At 40.3% G+C, this 15,297-nt stretch overlaps 1 protein-coding gene across 2 annotated transcripts in view; it reads right to left on the reverse strand.

Moving 5' to 3' along the window:
• The window catches only part of ptdss2 (phosphatidylserine synthase 2), an 87,806-nt gene that overhangs the window by 42,377 nt on the left and 30,132 nt on the right, over positions 1–15,297 (reverse strand). Inside the window, exons 5-7 of one of the 2 annotated variants that reach the window (XM_069896680.1) lie at positions 5,524–5,658; positions 2,496–2,546; positions 615–728 (exon numbers count right to left, since the gene is read on the reverse strand). In XM_069896680.1, coding sequence (XP_069752781.1) covers positions 615–728; positions 2,496–2,546; positions 5,524–5,658 — 300 coding nt within the window. The remainder of the gene's footprint in view (positions 1–614; positions 729–2,495; positions 2,547–5,523; positions 5,659–15,297) is intronic. The other variant, XM_069896688.1, reaches the window with a different exon arrangement.

Here is a 15,297-nt window from a genome sequence, read left to right on the forward strand (position 1 = left end):
GGCGCATACATGTATAGGGTTCAATGCTATCAGCAGTTTCAGGCTGGGGGTCTTGGAACATACTCCCTACAGATAAGGAGGGAACTACTACTTCCCTCCAACATTTCCCCACTTTCCTCCCCTTTCATCTTCCTACACATCTATAGTTTCCTTTCCACCTTAACAAAAGAATTGTTGAGATTTTTTTCTTGCAAACAAACAATATTGAGAGCTTGCCTTCAAGACAAAAATTCCCAACAATTTTCTTGAAAGCCATGAGGTAATTCATTGAATTGAAGATATTTTTGTGTCAATAAACAGTTGCAATATTAATGTGCATAACAAATATTGAGAGCTTGCCTTCAAGACAAAAATTGCCAACAATTTTCTTGAAAGCCATGACGTAATTCATGGAATTGAAGAAATTTTTGTGTCAAGAAACAGTTGCAATATTAATGTGCATAACAAATATTGAGAGCTTGCCTTCAAGACAAAAATTGCCAACAATTTTCTTGAAAGCCATGAGGTAATTCATGGAATTGAAGATATTTTTGTGTCAATAAACAGTTGCATTATTAGTTTACTTCTCGTTGTTCAACAGCGTGGAAAAGGCTGGATTTTTCCTAGGTACATACGTGGTCCCACCAGCATTCACTGAAATTAGGCAGCTGGTGCTCCAGACTGTACTCCAGAAACTCGAACATCACACTGATTATCATGCACATCCACCAGTCACGAATCATTAGTGTCTAGATAGAAGAGAACAGAAAAAAATTAGAGCACAGAAGACCAAGTCGAATGAACAATTCACTGAGCAGTTGAACTGTGTAATTTTTTAAACAATTAGACATACAGCAAGGACACAGAGCTGTCTGGTCCACAAGCCTGTGTCAACCAAATACCACAAGCCTCATTCGTTTTGAAGGGTCAGAGAAAGTGGAGCACCCGGAATAAAATCCATGCAGACACAGGGAGAACATACAAACTCCTTCCAGACAGTGACAGATTACTGGTGCTGTAATAGCATTGTGCTAACTGTTACACTAGCCATGCTGCCCTTTATCTATTCACTTTATTATAAGACTTTTTTTCACCACAGCCTTAAGAATGAGATGGAGGTGAGAAATTGGCAGTCTGTCCAATGAATACATTCAGTATGGACTTATGTTCACAAAATTTTAAAGAAGGTATTCAATTACACAACAGAATTTGATAATCATATCTCAGTATTTAATTACAAGGATATATCGGCTTTGGAAGAAGTGTTGAGTGGAGAGCTCCAAGAGTTAAGTTATCCACCAAGTCAGAGTATTTTGACAGGGACTGGAAGACACAAGTGGTTAAACTTTTGCCATTAATTTAGAGATTTAAATTAAAAATGATAATTAAAGCCCAATCATTCAGCACAGAAATTAGAAAGGTCTTTTCAAGGAGACTGTGGTAAAAATCTGGAAATCTACAATTGATGCTGCATACTTATTGATTTTGAACCAAAGTCCGTGATATATTTTTAAGCGAGGGCATGATGGATAAAAGGTACAGTTGGCGAAATGCAGTTGGATCACAGATCTCATTGGATGGTAAAAAGCTGGCTCCAAAAGACAAAATAGTCTGCAGATATCCAAGTTACAATCCGGAATGCACTGGTTAAGAAGGTGACAAAAATCAGACTGAATAATAACCTTTAAACAGGAACTGTTCTCTTTCAAGAAGAGAAAAATCGAAAAGTTTCCAACTGAAGTCATTTCAAGGACTCAATGCAAACACAATGAGCCAAATTAATTTACTTCTAGGCTATACAGGTGCTCCCTTACTTACAGTGGTCAGACTTATGATTTTTTTGAAGTTAACATGATTCAAATGTGTCCTTTCAATTTCGAACTCTGATCTCTTCCCGCGCTTGCGACATGCTACTCTCTCACATCCCCACCATTCAGCAATTAATCTTAGTTCGATGCTTCAAACAATCTTCATGCCCAGTAATGCTTATTCAGTGTGGAATAAAGGTATTCAAAATTGAATTATGAAAAATGGTAGGTGTGGTATTCTTTTTCGACTTGCGATGGGTTTGCCGAAACGCAGTCCCACTGTAAGTTGAGGAACACCTGTATAATTCTATGATGTATATTGTGCAGTTATTCATTATGAATTGGTGGTAGAAATACATGAAATATTGAAGTACAACAGTACCTACAAAACTAGAAAGGCAAAGCCTATTCTATTCACAAATTAACGATGTATACCATGTTTGGATGGTCTTGTTTGTAGTTTTTAGACATGCTCTTTACAAACGCCCACATTAGTTCACTGCATCCCTATAGTAACTGTGCTCTGAAGTGATTATAACAAGGATAGAATATGTCTATCCTCTTCTGAATGCACATCCTCCAAGTTAGCAAGGTTGTACTTTCACCCCACAGACAAGGTACCAACATGATCTTATCACAATGGATAACCAATCATAGCTGAGCTTTGTTAGTAAAATTGTCAAGGAGCTAATCCAGTTCTTATCCTACCTTAAGGTACCAACCCAGGAAATGGGCTGGGACAAATCCATCCAATTTGTCCTAAAACACAACAGATACAACAAATTCCAAATTTTAAAAGTATGATCATTTCATTTTTTTAAATTTTACAAAATACTTGACTCTTTACCAATTTTCTGACAACTAGCTTGTGCCCTTTTGCTAAATGTTGTTAAAAGCTGCTTTACCTCACAGATTGATCTGAGAAAAAAAATATTAAAATATATATACAAAACGATTACTAAAAATCTATGGATGACTATCCAACTTCTGCTCTCACGACATAAAGACTGTAGATATGGGGAAAAAGCAACACCAAAAGCCTTTAGCATGTCCAATACCAACAGTCTAAAGTGGAGTGAATGGAGGATAATTTGGAAGAGCCATTCTGATTAGTAATCAGGTAATGGCTCCAAACTGATTTGTAAGCAGTAAGGAATAACTCAGGTTTAATGACTTGCAGCTTTTCTTAAAAAAAGAGAACACTTTATCTCTCAACTCCCAAGAACTTTGAGACTTTCTCAACTTAGCTCCTACTTGGATAAAAGGTTAAAAATCAGACAGTAAAAATTATAAAATGCAAATGTGTAATAAATAAAAGCTTCAAACACCATTATATGTTGAAAGTTAAATCAGGCCATTTTCCTGCCCTAAAGCTTCAAAGTCATTGGGAACCAAACTCAATTGGACGAGTTAAAGCTTCGATACTATGCGACATTGATAGTCAAAAAAGCCAATGCTTGCAGGCAACCTTCACTAATTGAACAGTTTGCATGTAAATACAAATCCCGTCAAATATGGTATGGAGATGCAAAATGCCACTGCAAAAAAACCTGCAATGCAGCGAAAGATTACTTCATTGCTAAAAATGTAAAAAGATTTTCCAATGGATGCAGCTTTCTGCTGTGTAAACTATAAATCAGATAAGTGTGTGATCTACATGAAATGGTATGCCAGAAATATTTTAAAAAATTTTATTCATAGCATGGTAGAAGCCTATTCCGTCCATTTAGACCCATGCCGCCAAATTTTGCCCTAATTAGCCTCCAACCCCATTCGTTTTGGAAGTTGGGAGAAAACTGGAGCACCTGGGGAGAATGTCCAAACTCCTTACAGACAGCACTAGATTTGAACTGCTATGCTAACCTTGCCACCAATTTTCATTGAGGACAATCGTCAGGATACAAGAGGTATCAGGTTAAACATTGGATAAAACTGGAATTTTTAAAAATGTATTTTGGGAGGTGGGAATGACCATCTTGTGAAGACCTTTTTTTAAAAAGCAATATTGTTAGCTATTAAAACTGAGTTATGCTTTAGCTCTTACCAAGAGAATAGTCAGCATAAAAGTTTGCAGCCTAAAAGACCATGATTCATGACAGAATTGTGGTTTTGAATGCAAACCATCAGGTATGAGGTAGATATAACTGATGTACCTCCACATGGAAGATTTTAGAAAACAAATATTGAGAGGTAGGATATTTTTCATGTTTTTTTTGTGGGGAAATCCTTAATTTGAAAAATCTAGGCTTTAAAGTTCATAAACCACGTAATTTTCTTTGAAGATTAGATAGTTTTAAATAGGACAGCAAATATCAGCAAACCTTAACTGAGATGATTCAATAAAGAATTCATCAGTAGAGCTCAGAGTTCATGTCTGTATTAAAATTAAGTGCATCGCAGATCCCACAAAAGCCAGGGGAGATCTGGATTGAGTAAAAGTAATTAATTCAAATGGCACACAAGAAATGAAGCCACAATACCCTGGAGAGAAACACATACACAGTAATCACACAAGTCACGATAGAACCACACTGTTGAACCCAACAGGTCACCATTGGTATTAATCCTCTATGCCCTTCTGGCTCCCATATCCTTTCATTCATCTATTCTTCACTTAACCTTTTCTAAATTTTGCTGATATGCTTCTCCTTTATTTAGCATTCCGCTCGCTCCACAATGCCATCAAAGTTCAATTAAAAAAAATTCCAGATGAAGACCGTGTACAGCAGTTTAGTGAGGTAGGTAATGGAATCCAGGGCTGATGCACATTCCAAGAAGTTAACATTTATTGAGCATGTCAAGTTATTCAAGGCTATGACTTGAAAATATAAATAGAACATTTAGTTCTTTGGTTATCTGCTCTCATTACAATGTTTTCTGATACATTTCTGTTTGTTCATTGACGACTATGGGTCACAAATGGATTGGCAGGGGGAATGGATTGGCAAGATGATAAACAAATATTCTTCTACATTGCACAGTACAGTTGGTAAAAATTTATGTCGAAGCACATGATATTTGAGAATCAGGAAAAATGTGATGACAACTCCATGACAATCTATCTTAAAGCATCACCACCCACCTTCACTCAAACAAGCGTAAGAAGCACATGAATGTTTTTGCCAAAGATCAAATCAATTAATTACTCTTAAACTCTTCTTCAAATTTGTTTATTGGCTCTAACCTCCCGATGCTGCCCCAGTCCTAAAATCACATCTTTCTCTAGATCCTCCATCTTGAGCACTTCTGGCATTTCCTATTTCGCACATCTTGCATCTACAACATTTTGCCTTGTCCTTAACCTCTATTGCCCTTTCCTATCCACATTTCTTTAACAGTTGTCATTTCTAAATCCATGACTTCCTTCCATCAAATTTATTTGGAATCACTCCAAGCTGGATCTTGATCACTCAATCGTTCGGGAGCACTTATTGAAGTTACAGCAAGTTCCTTTTGACACACTAACCATAAGATGCCACTTCTCATTCTTCTCAACCAACAATCTGGCAAAATTAACATTTGCTGGCCATGCCCTTCTTCCCTTTGAAAGGCTAAATATTTGCTATGTTCTGTTCTGTTTTGTTGGAAGAGTTCAATTTTAAGTAAACAAAGATAGGCCTGTTGACAATGTTGTGAAAACTTAAGATGGAAGCACTCCCAAGTACTAAAGTGCAAATGGGTTTCCACCCACTATTGGAGAAGGAATAAAGCAGTTCAAAATACCAATCAATCTCACCCAAATATTGTGATATGGATCTGTCTTGTTTCCTGGGTCAAAAATAAGACAGTTTCCACCATAGTCCCTCTCAGGCAAAGGCATCCCCAGCTTTGAATCAATGAATTTCATGAACTGACGACCATCCTGAACAGTCTGTGGGAACAAAACCAGCGTTAAGTAATGCTACACAAATATAGCAGAAGTTAGTGTTTCAAGATAAGTGAATGATTAAAAAAAACACATTTCCAAAAAATATTTAAACTGAAAGACTCATACAGCTAATATTTATAAATGTGACAACATTCCCTTCTCCTGCCAACTTATCTATAATTGAATTGGTTATAATAATGCCCCCTTTGAATTGCACTTTCCACCCTATTCATCCGCAGTGTTTGCTGTTCAAAAACACCAGCACACAAACTCTCAAGTAAACACCACAAGAAATGGGATTTCAATTTCCTGGTCAAAAACTCTTTGCCTGAAAAATTATAAGTGGCAATCACACTGGTTGGAATCTCCAGCCCGTAGCCCGACTACATGCAGACTTTATTAGCACACTTTCAGAAACAAACATTACAGAATTTAGTTATTTACTTCATTTAGTTAATTCTTCACTTTCTATGCATGAATGGAATAACCAACGTATTTGAACAGGAGTTAACTGGGCTGTATATGTTCAAGTCCAACACTACAACAATGCTACTAAAAAGAAATATTCATAGATTCAGAGTGATACACAGCATGGGGGACCACACCCTTTTGGCCCATCAAGTCCTAACCAACTTTCAAGCACTCATTATTCACTCCCATAGATTTTACAATTCACCTACACACTAGAGTGGCCAGATTTTGGAAGAAAACGTGCAAGTGCCACTCAACAGCACTGAAATTCAGGAATGAATATGGGTTATTGGAACTGTTTGGCGGCAGCTCTATTCATGACCTCACCTCAGTACAAATCAATTTAATGACACTAATATGGTTTTGAGGGAATGGCAGGGACAGGAGGTGGGCAGGCTAAGTCATCACCAAATGCACCTAAATCAAGATGGCGACACTCTTGCAGCTGATGGTACAGAACTGAGAAAAGTGGAGACACATCTTTCAATGCTCCTCTGCGGGGTCCAACTAACCAGCCTTCACACCCAACAGCCTCATACAGGGTTAAACAACCTGCAAAACAGGTCAGGCAGCGCTTTTCATAAAAAAAAATTGCTACACCATGACCGTGCCCCAGATGGTGGCACTCTTGCTCGGTAATCCACGCCACAAAGGTTGCAGGCTCTGGAGACGTAGTGGACCACTGCATGGCACCAGAGCTGGAGAACCTTCCTACCCACTGTGAGGAGGAGAAACCTAGGAGTCAACCCCATGAGTGGGGATAACAGAACCAGTTTAGGCACACAACAGGCCCCAGACTGCTGGTGACCGGTTTCTGAGGACCAGGATTCATGAGAGTACCGATGGCAAAAGGAGCTCCTAAAAGGCCTCGGAGTTCAGATTCAGGGCCGAGGGTGTCGGATGGTTTGAGTCCACACCTATAAAATACAGGAGGCTGTGCAGGTATGGAGCTTACAGGAGCACAGGTGGCAATGGAGGAGGTAATGGGATCAAGGCCACTGAAAGTTTGAGAGACTCCCTTTGGCTTCTCTTTTTTGATTTGATAGAGGCTCTGGAATAGTGCATCTTGTAGTGCCTCAACAGGGCAAGAAAATAAAACAAATTTTGTGTATTGTGGGAACATGATAACACAGGAACCTTGAATTAAATATTCTTTACCAATAAAGTGATAAATATTTCCATTAAAAAATCTGATACATCTCAGATCTACAGTTGGCAAACTGGCATTTCATATTTCTTTTTCCTATATCATCTATTGTTAATATATTGAGCTGAAATCCTCATATTGCAGTCAGACGAAGCGAGAGGAAACTTCCAGGCAAACCTCGAAGCAAAGCTCGACGATGCAATCCGCCTCACGGACCCGTCCCCTGAAACCCTCTGGGATCAGTTGAAGACTACCATACTGCAATCCACTGAAGAGGTACTGGGCTTCTCCTCCAGGAAAAACAAGGACTGGTTCGACGAAAACAGCCAGGAAATCCAGGAGCTGCTGGCAAAGAAGCGAGCTGCCCACCAGGCTCACCTTACAAAGCCGTCCTGTCCAGAGAAGAAACAAGCCTTCCGTCGCGCATGCAGCCATCTTCAGCGCAAACTCTGGGAGATCCAAAATGAGTGGTGGACTAGCCTCGCCAAACGAACCCAGCTCAGCGCGGACATTGGCGACTTCAGGGGTTTCTACGAGGCTCTAAAGGCTGTGTACGGCCCCTCACCCCAAGTCCAAAGCCCACTGCGCAGCTCAGATGGCAAAGTCCTCCTCAGCGACAAGATCTCCATCCTCAACCGATGGTCAGAACACTTCCAATCTCTTTTCAGTGCCAACCGCTCAGTCCAAGATTCCGCCCTGCTCCAGCTCCCTAAGGCTAGCCCCTAAGGCTAGAGCTGGATGAGGTCCTCACCCATGATGAGACATATAAGGCAATCGAACAACTGAAAAGTGGCAAAGCAGCAGGTATGGATGGAATCCCCCCAGAGGTCTGGAAGGCTGGCGGCAAAACTCTGCATGCCAAACTGCATGAGTTTTTCAAGCTTTGTTGGGACCAAGGAAAACTGCCTCAGGACCTTCGTGATGCCACCATCATCACCCTGTACAAAAACAAAGGCGAGAAATCAGACTGCTCAAACTACAGGGGAATCACGCTGCTCTCCATTGCAGGCAAAATCTTCGCTAGGATTCTCCTAAATAGAATAATACCTAGGGTCGCCGAGAATATTCTCCCAGAATCATAGTGCGGCATTCGCGCAAACAGAGGAACTACTGACATGGTCTTTGCCCTCAGACAGCTCCAAGAAAAGTGCAGAGAACAAAACAAAGGACTCTACATCATCTTTGTTGACCTCACCAAAGCCTTCGACACTGTGAGCAGGAAAGGGCTTTGGCAAATACTAGAGCGCATCGGATGCCCCTCAAAGTACCTCAACATGATTATCCAATTGCACGAAAACCAACAAGGTCGGGTCAAATCCAGCAATGAGCTCTCTGAACCCTTCTCCATTAACAATGGCGTGAAGCAAGGCTGTGTTCTCGCACCAACCCTCTTTTCAATCTTCTTCAGCATGATGCTGAACCAAGCCATGAAAGACCTCAACAATGAAGACGCTGTTTACATCCGGTACCGCACGGATGGCAGTCTCTTCAATCTGAGGCGCCTGCAAGCTCACACCAAGACACAAGAGAAACTTGTCCGTGAACTACTCTTTGCAGACGATGCTGCTTTAGTTGCCCATTCAGAGCCAGCTCTTCAGCGCTTGACGTCCTGTTTTGCGGAAACTGCCAAAATGTTTGGCCTGGAAGTCAGCCTGAAGAAAACTGAGGTCCTCCATCAGCCAGCTCCCCACCATGACTACCAGCCCACTCACATCTCCATCGGGCACACAAAACTGAAAACGGTCAACCAGTTTACCTATCTCGGCTGCACCATTTCATCAGATGCAAGGATCGACAATGAGATAGACAACAGACTCGCCAAGGCAAATAGCGCCTTTGGAAGACTACACAAAAGAGTCTGGAAAAACAACCAACTGAAAAACCTCACAAAGCGTATACAGAGCCGTTGTCATACCCACACTCCTGTTCGGCTCCGAATCATGGGTCCTCTACCGGCATCACCTACGGCTCCTAGAACGCTTCCACCAGCGTTGTCTCCGCTCCATCCTCAACATTCATTGGAGCGCTTTCATCCCTAACGTCGAAGTACTCGAGATGGCAGAGGTCGACAGCATCGAGTCCACGCTGCTGAAGATCCAGCTGCGCTGGGTGGGTCACGTCTCCAGAATGGAGGACCATCGCCTTCCCAAGATCGTGTTATATGGCGAGCTCTCCACTGGCCACCGTGACAGAGGTGCACCAAAGAAGAGGTACAAGGACTGCCTAAAGAAATCTCTTGGTGCCTGCCACATTGACCACCGCCAGTGGGCTGATATCGCCTCAAACTGTGCATCTTGGCGCCTCACAGTTTGGCGGGCAGCAACCTCCTTTGAAGAAGACCGCAGAGCCCACCTCACTGACAAAAAGCAAAGGAGGAAAAACCCAACACCCAACCCCAACCAACCAATTTTCCCCTGCAACCACTGCAACCGTGTCTGCCTGTCCTGCATCAGACTTGTCAGCCACAAACGAGCCTGCAGCTGATGTGGACATTTACCCCCTCCATAAATCTTCGTCCGCGAAGCCAAGCCAAAGATTTGTATATATTTCAAATAGTAAGAAAATTGTTTTTTTATATATATTTTATATTGTTTTAATTGGGAAAACTACAGACTGAAGGCAAAAGATAAATATGTTAACTTTTTTTCTCTTCAAAATTCAAGTCAGCATGAAATAAGGAATCCTAAATGTAGAAGTACACAAATAATTGCCCCTAATCAGCAGTAATTACTAGCTAAATGGGGAAGTTTATCTGAATTTAAACTTGTGTACAAGTGGGATAGTTAACATGTCAGAGTGTTGCACCAATCTTTTTTTATAAAACCAAATTTATACACATTTTATAGCATTCACTAGAATTAATCATAATTCCACGTTGCGCCTATTCCAAAATGCTGAAGCTAAATGGGGAAATCACAAGGTGTTGTTTAGAGCACTGAAATTTCAATTCAGAAAGCTTAATTATGAAATACCCAAGGAAATTTTTTTTTTAAAAAGCACAAGGATCAGTGGAAGATCAATAAAATTTTGTGCATGACAAACGCTCTCCCCAATTGAATAATACATCTTGTTTGCAGAGAGACATACAAACAACAAATATGAAAACCTATTTATACAAGTACTATATATATATATATATATATATATTCTTTCTCTTTTCTTTTCTTTGGCTTGGCTTCGCGGACGAAGATTTATGGAGGGGTTAAATGTCCACGTCAGCTGCAGGCTCGTTTGTGGCTGACAAGTCCGATGCGGGACAGGCAGACACGGTTGCAGGGGAAAATTGGTTGGTTGGGGTTGGGTGTTGGGTTTTTCCTCCTTTGCCTTTTGTCAGTGAGCTCGCACACACACACAAATTATAAGGCATTGAGACATCCTGAGATCATGAAATGAGCCACATGTATGGATGCCTTTATTTTCTATGGTTTTTCAATGACCATTTAGAAACCCAAAGATCTTGAATGCTTCAGAAGTCTTATTTTGGTTAAAAATACAAGATCCCAATGGTGGATAAGGAAAGGATTTTGTCACATGTGGGAGAAATGTGAACAAAAGATCACTGTAAAAATGAGCCATCATCCATTTAAGATAAATGAGGTGAAAATTTCTCTGACAAGACCATTTGGAATTCTCAGTTCAAAGACCAATGGAAGAAGAGCATTTGAATGGAAAGCAGTGAACAGAAACTTGATAACACCAAGAGACAAAAGGTTACTGTTGATAAACAGAAATGTGAAGTTAGGACAACAGATATCCCATGACATATTAAATGGCAAAGTCAAATGATTTACTCTTGCACATACTTTGCATTTTTTTTTTACCCACCACTTTCAAAGACCCTGTTCACTGCTGCAATGGATGAAAAAAATGGCTGCATTGCCACTGACCTGGGAGAGTGGGGAAGCAGAGACAGCACTGATCCACAGGGTCTACCACCCGATCCTAAAACAGACAGCTCCATGCAGCCTTTATGCTGTCTGTTAAAGGAGCCGATGGTGTTTTTTTTATTTAAAAAATCCAGCAATCATGGGCAGTGCATCACGATGGGTGCAGACTCCAGAGGAGCAGTGGACCGGCGCAGGGCACCAAATGTGGGGATTGAAGAGAAAACCACTGGACAATGTTACAATTACCATGACAGAGGACCAGCAAGGAGCTCAGCGGCTGAAGGATGCAGGCAGTCGCATGGATTGTAGGTGGTTGGTAACTTACGGTCAAAGGACTTGTACAGTCTGCGGGCTGCTGGAGACTGGCTCAGGGGGAGCCAGAATTCAAGAGGGTGCTTTGAAAAGAGCTCCTGAAGGGACTTGGGCAATGAAGTCTTCTGATCCTATCAGAGGTTTGGATCTGGAAAACACATTGTCAATGGTTTGAACCATTGCAGGGGCTGCAGGCGAATCCACGGACACTCAGTGTCTCTGAAAGGACTCTTCTTTTGCCTCACTTTCTAATATTGTTAACTGCACTAGGCAATGCTCATGGCAACTCTCTTTGCATTTTGGCAGACAGATTTGAAATGCCTGTAATAAATGACAATAAAAGGAACCTTTGAAGTCTAGTGATTTGGTTGTCATAACTAAAGCCATTCATCCCTGAAATCACTTAGTTGAATTCTTCAATGTCATGCACGAAACTGCCAGTTTATGCCCAGAAAAGTCAGAGTATTGAATCTCGTACCCAAATGCTGATGTGCGGCAGCTAATCAAGAGGAAGAAGGAAGCAGACACAAGGCTTAGGAAGCAAAAGTTAGAAAGGGCGCACGAGAATTGTATGACAGCTCGGAAGGATCTTAAGAAATTAGAGCTCAAAAGGGGAATGAGAAGGCCACAGCAAGGATTTTAAAAAAAAACTCAAAGGCTTTCTGCACATAAGGGATGACTAGAGGGATGATAGGGCCACTTAGGCTGAAGCGTGTCTAGAGGCAGGGGAAGTCCTAAGCGAATACTTTGCCTTGAAGCACACCAGGGAGAGGAATCTTGGTCAATGTGAGAAGAGCCCAATGTTCTGGAACATGTTGAGGTTCTTTTTTAAAAAAAGTACTGATCTTCTCAAAAACATACAGATAGATAACTCCCTTGGACTCGATGTGTACTACAGGAAGTGAGAGAAAAGATTGCTGGAGCATTGGCAACAATTCTTGGATTCTCCCCGGCTGCAGGAGAGGTATTGGAGGATTGGAGAAGGGCAACTGTTGTCCCCTTGTTTAAGAAAGGTAATAGGGAGAAACCTAGGAATTATAGATTGGTGAGTCTTGCATTAGTGGTTTGCAAATTATTGGAGAGGATTCTTAGGGACAGGACTCACAAGCATTTAGAGAAGCAGTCTTCTCAGGGATAGTCAGCATGGCTTAGTGAGGAGCAAGTAGTGCCTAAAGAGCCTAGATGATTCTTAACAATATGGAGGAACAAAGGAATCTTGGGGTCAAATCCTTCAATGTTGTCACACAAGGTGGTTAAGAAAACGTATTGTGTGCTGCCCTTCATTGGTCAGAAGATTGTCTTCAAGAGCTGTGAGATAACGTTGTAGATCTTTAAAACTTTGATTAGAGCACACTTGGAGCATTGTGTTCAGTTCAGTTCTGGTTGCCTGAAAAATGCAGAAGCTGCAGAAAGGATTTACCAGGAGAAAATATCTGATGAAGCAAGGTTAACTGAGCCAGTATTTTTCTCCTTTGAGGGACAAAAGACTTTCTCCTTAGAGTGACAAAAGATAAGAGGTGACTTAATGGAGGTCTAGAAGATTATGCAAGTCTAGAAGATTATGAGAGGCACAAATAGGGTAGAAAGCCAGCATCTTTTTCGTGGGACGATAATAGCAAATACAAGAGCACATCTATTTAAGTTGAGTGGAAGAATGTTTAGGGGAGACATCAGAGGTTTTTTTATATAAACACAGAGAAATTAGACCCTAGAATGCATTTCCAAGTGGAGGAGGCTGACACAATCGGATCATTTGTAAGAGTCTTAATTGGGTACGTGGATATAAGAAAAAAAAGGGTTATAGATGTGAGGTGGAGAAGGATTAGATTGTTGTGGTTTATATAGGCTGTTGCAACATCATGGGTGTCCTGCAATGTTCTGTTTCATACTCCAATTTCAAATCTCGAATGATCTTAGATACGAGAATTCCCTCAGATTAATGGAAGCTAAAGTCCAATTTCTTTTGGCAAACTTGGTTGAAATATTCCAAAGAATACCTATGCCTAAGTGATTTTTACATCCTCCCAATATCATGCTTTAAGGCATTATTAAATTGAATTTAAAAAGCACGGTTCTTCAGAGTTTTCAGCCTCGATATCAAATTGACAGAGGTGAAGAGTTTGGAACAACCATCTGAGAACAGCAATATTCTAAGCACTTTTTTTAATGCATTGTCACATGTTCTCAATTTATAGAATTTGTTGAGCACTTTGATAAACAAAAATGATCCTTCTCATGCCAATTGAAAATATTGTTTACATATATATCCACGTTTCCTGCGAGATAAAACATTAATCAATGAGACTCTCCAAAATTGCTGAGTGCAATCAATGGTATCAATGATAAGAATCATTCGGCCATCAAATTATGTCAATTACCCCATTTTCCAATTCCCTCAGCAATTTTCTGCAAGATCAGCGAAAGAACGAAGACAAACATTTTTCCTCAGCAAGTCCTGCTGGGGTAAACAGTAGATTGCTATTTAGGTTTAAAAAGAAAATGAACAAAAACAGAAGTAAATCCAACAACTTGCAACTATTCGCTTTTGAAAAATTGCTGTTCGGCATGATGCCTCTGCAACAATTTAAGTTCAGCCTGAAAATTAACCATCTTATTGCCTTCCCATGGATGCTGCCTGTCCAGCTGAATTCCTCCACCTCCCTACATGTTAGTCTTCTTTTGCCTCATTTGATTGAAGGGAGATATTTCAGAACAAAGACTAAAACATATGCCACTGTATGGAGGCTGCTTTTAATTCCATAACTCACCACCAAAAGTGCACTTAAGGCATTAACAGAACCCTGAATCAGGACATTCCTTCCATTAGCCTAAAACTCTACAGCTATTGGTGTCATTCATCTTTAGATGCCAAATGAGATTCATAGATATTGAAATAGCTTAAAACCATAAAGACTGCTTTAATGTTTTAATAATTTTTTTTGCTCATTTCATGTGCATTTTACTGTTAGATAAAAGGAAAGAACAGATGAAAAACTACAGTAGAAAACATTAAAATATGCATTTGTGTTGCAAGGAAATGAGGGTGCAAAGTTCCAATAACAGGTATTGTATGAGATTTTAATTCTGAGATGCAAAATGAGGGGATTTTTTTTCACTACAGCTGTTATAAACAGTACCTTTGAAGGTGGAAGAACAAAAAGCAGCTGAAGCAGACATGATCATTGGATTTATGAATCAATCCACTGACTGAAAAAGCAAGCTATGCTAAAAGCAAAGGTACCATTATTGTCACAATACATTTAGAATGTAACATACATGAAATTCTTTAACTTTTGTCTACCATAAGGCAGACAGAGAGTCACCACTTTATCCAGCGCCCCTCGCAGAAATGAGATCCCAGCGAGGAACGAACTCACCCCCAGTGGTCTAACCACTAAGCTATCAGAGTGTAATTATTCACCCATTAGGCCTCAAATTCAACTCGAGGCAGCACAATTTAGTGTGAATATCAAACCTATGAAGAGGAAGTTTACTTTTTATTATATAGAATGTAAGAAATGAGTTAGTGAAGACATTCCGTTGGATTTGGTCTGTTTGGTGCACAGAAAGTTAAGCAATCAAAATGTACACGTTTAATTAATGAGAAGCTATTACTGAAAGTGCATCTCTACAGCAATTTTCTGCAAGGTCAGCGAAAGAATGAAGACAAACATTTTTCCTCAGCAAGTCCTGCTGGGGTAAACAGCATGTGAAGTTTTAAAAGCAATACTTCAACATGAAAGAAAATATTTTTGATAATACTATGTTTAAGAAGGATGTTATAAAGGGAAAAGCACTGAGCATTTAGGCATAGGGTAGGGCTAC

Source organism: Narcine bancroftii, chromosome 1, assembly GCF_036971445.1.
Source record: "Narcine bancroftii isolate sNarBan1 chromosome 1, sNarBan1.hap1, whole genome shotgun sequence".
In the NCBI taxonomy this organism is placed as follows: domain Eukaryota; kingdom Metazoa; phylum Chordata; class Chondrichthyes; order Torpediniformes; family Narcinidae; genus Narcine; species Narcine bancroftii.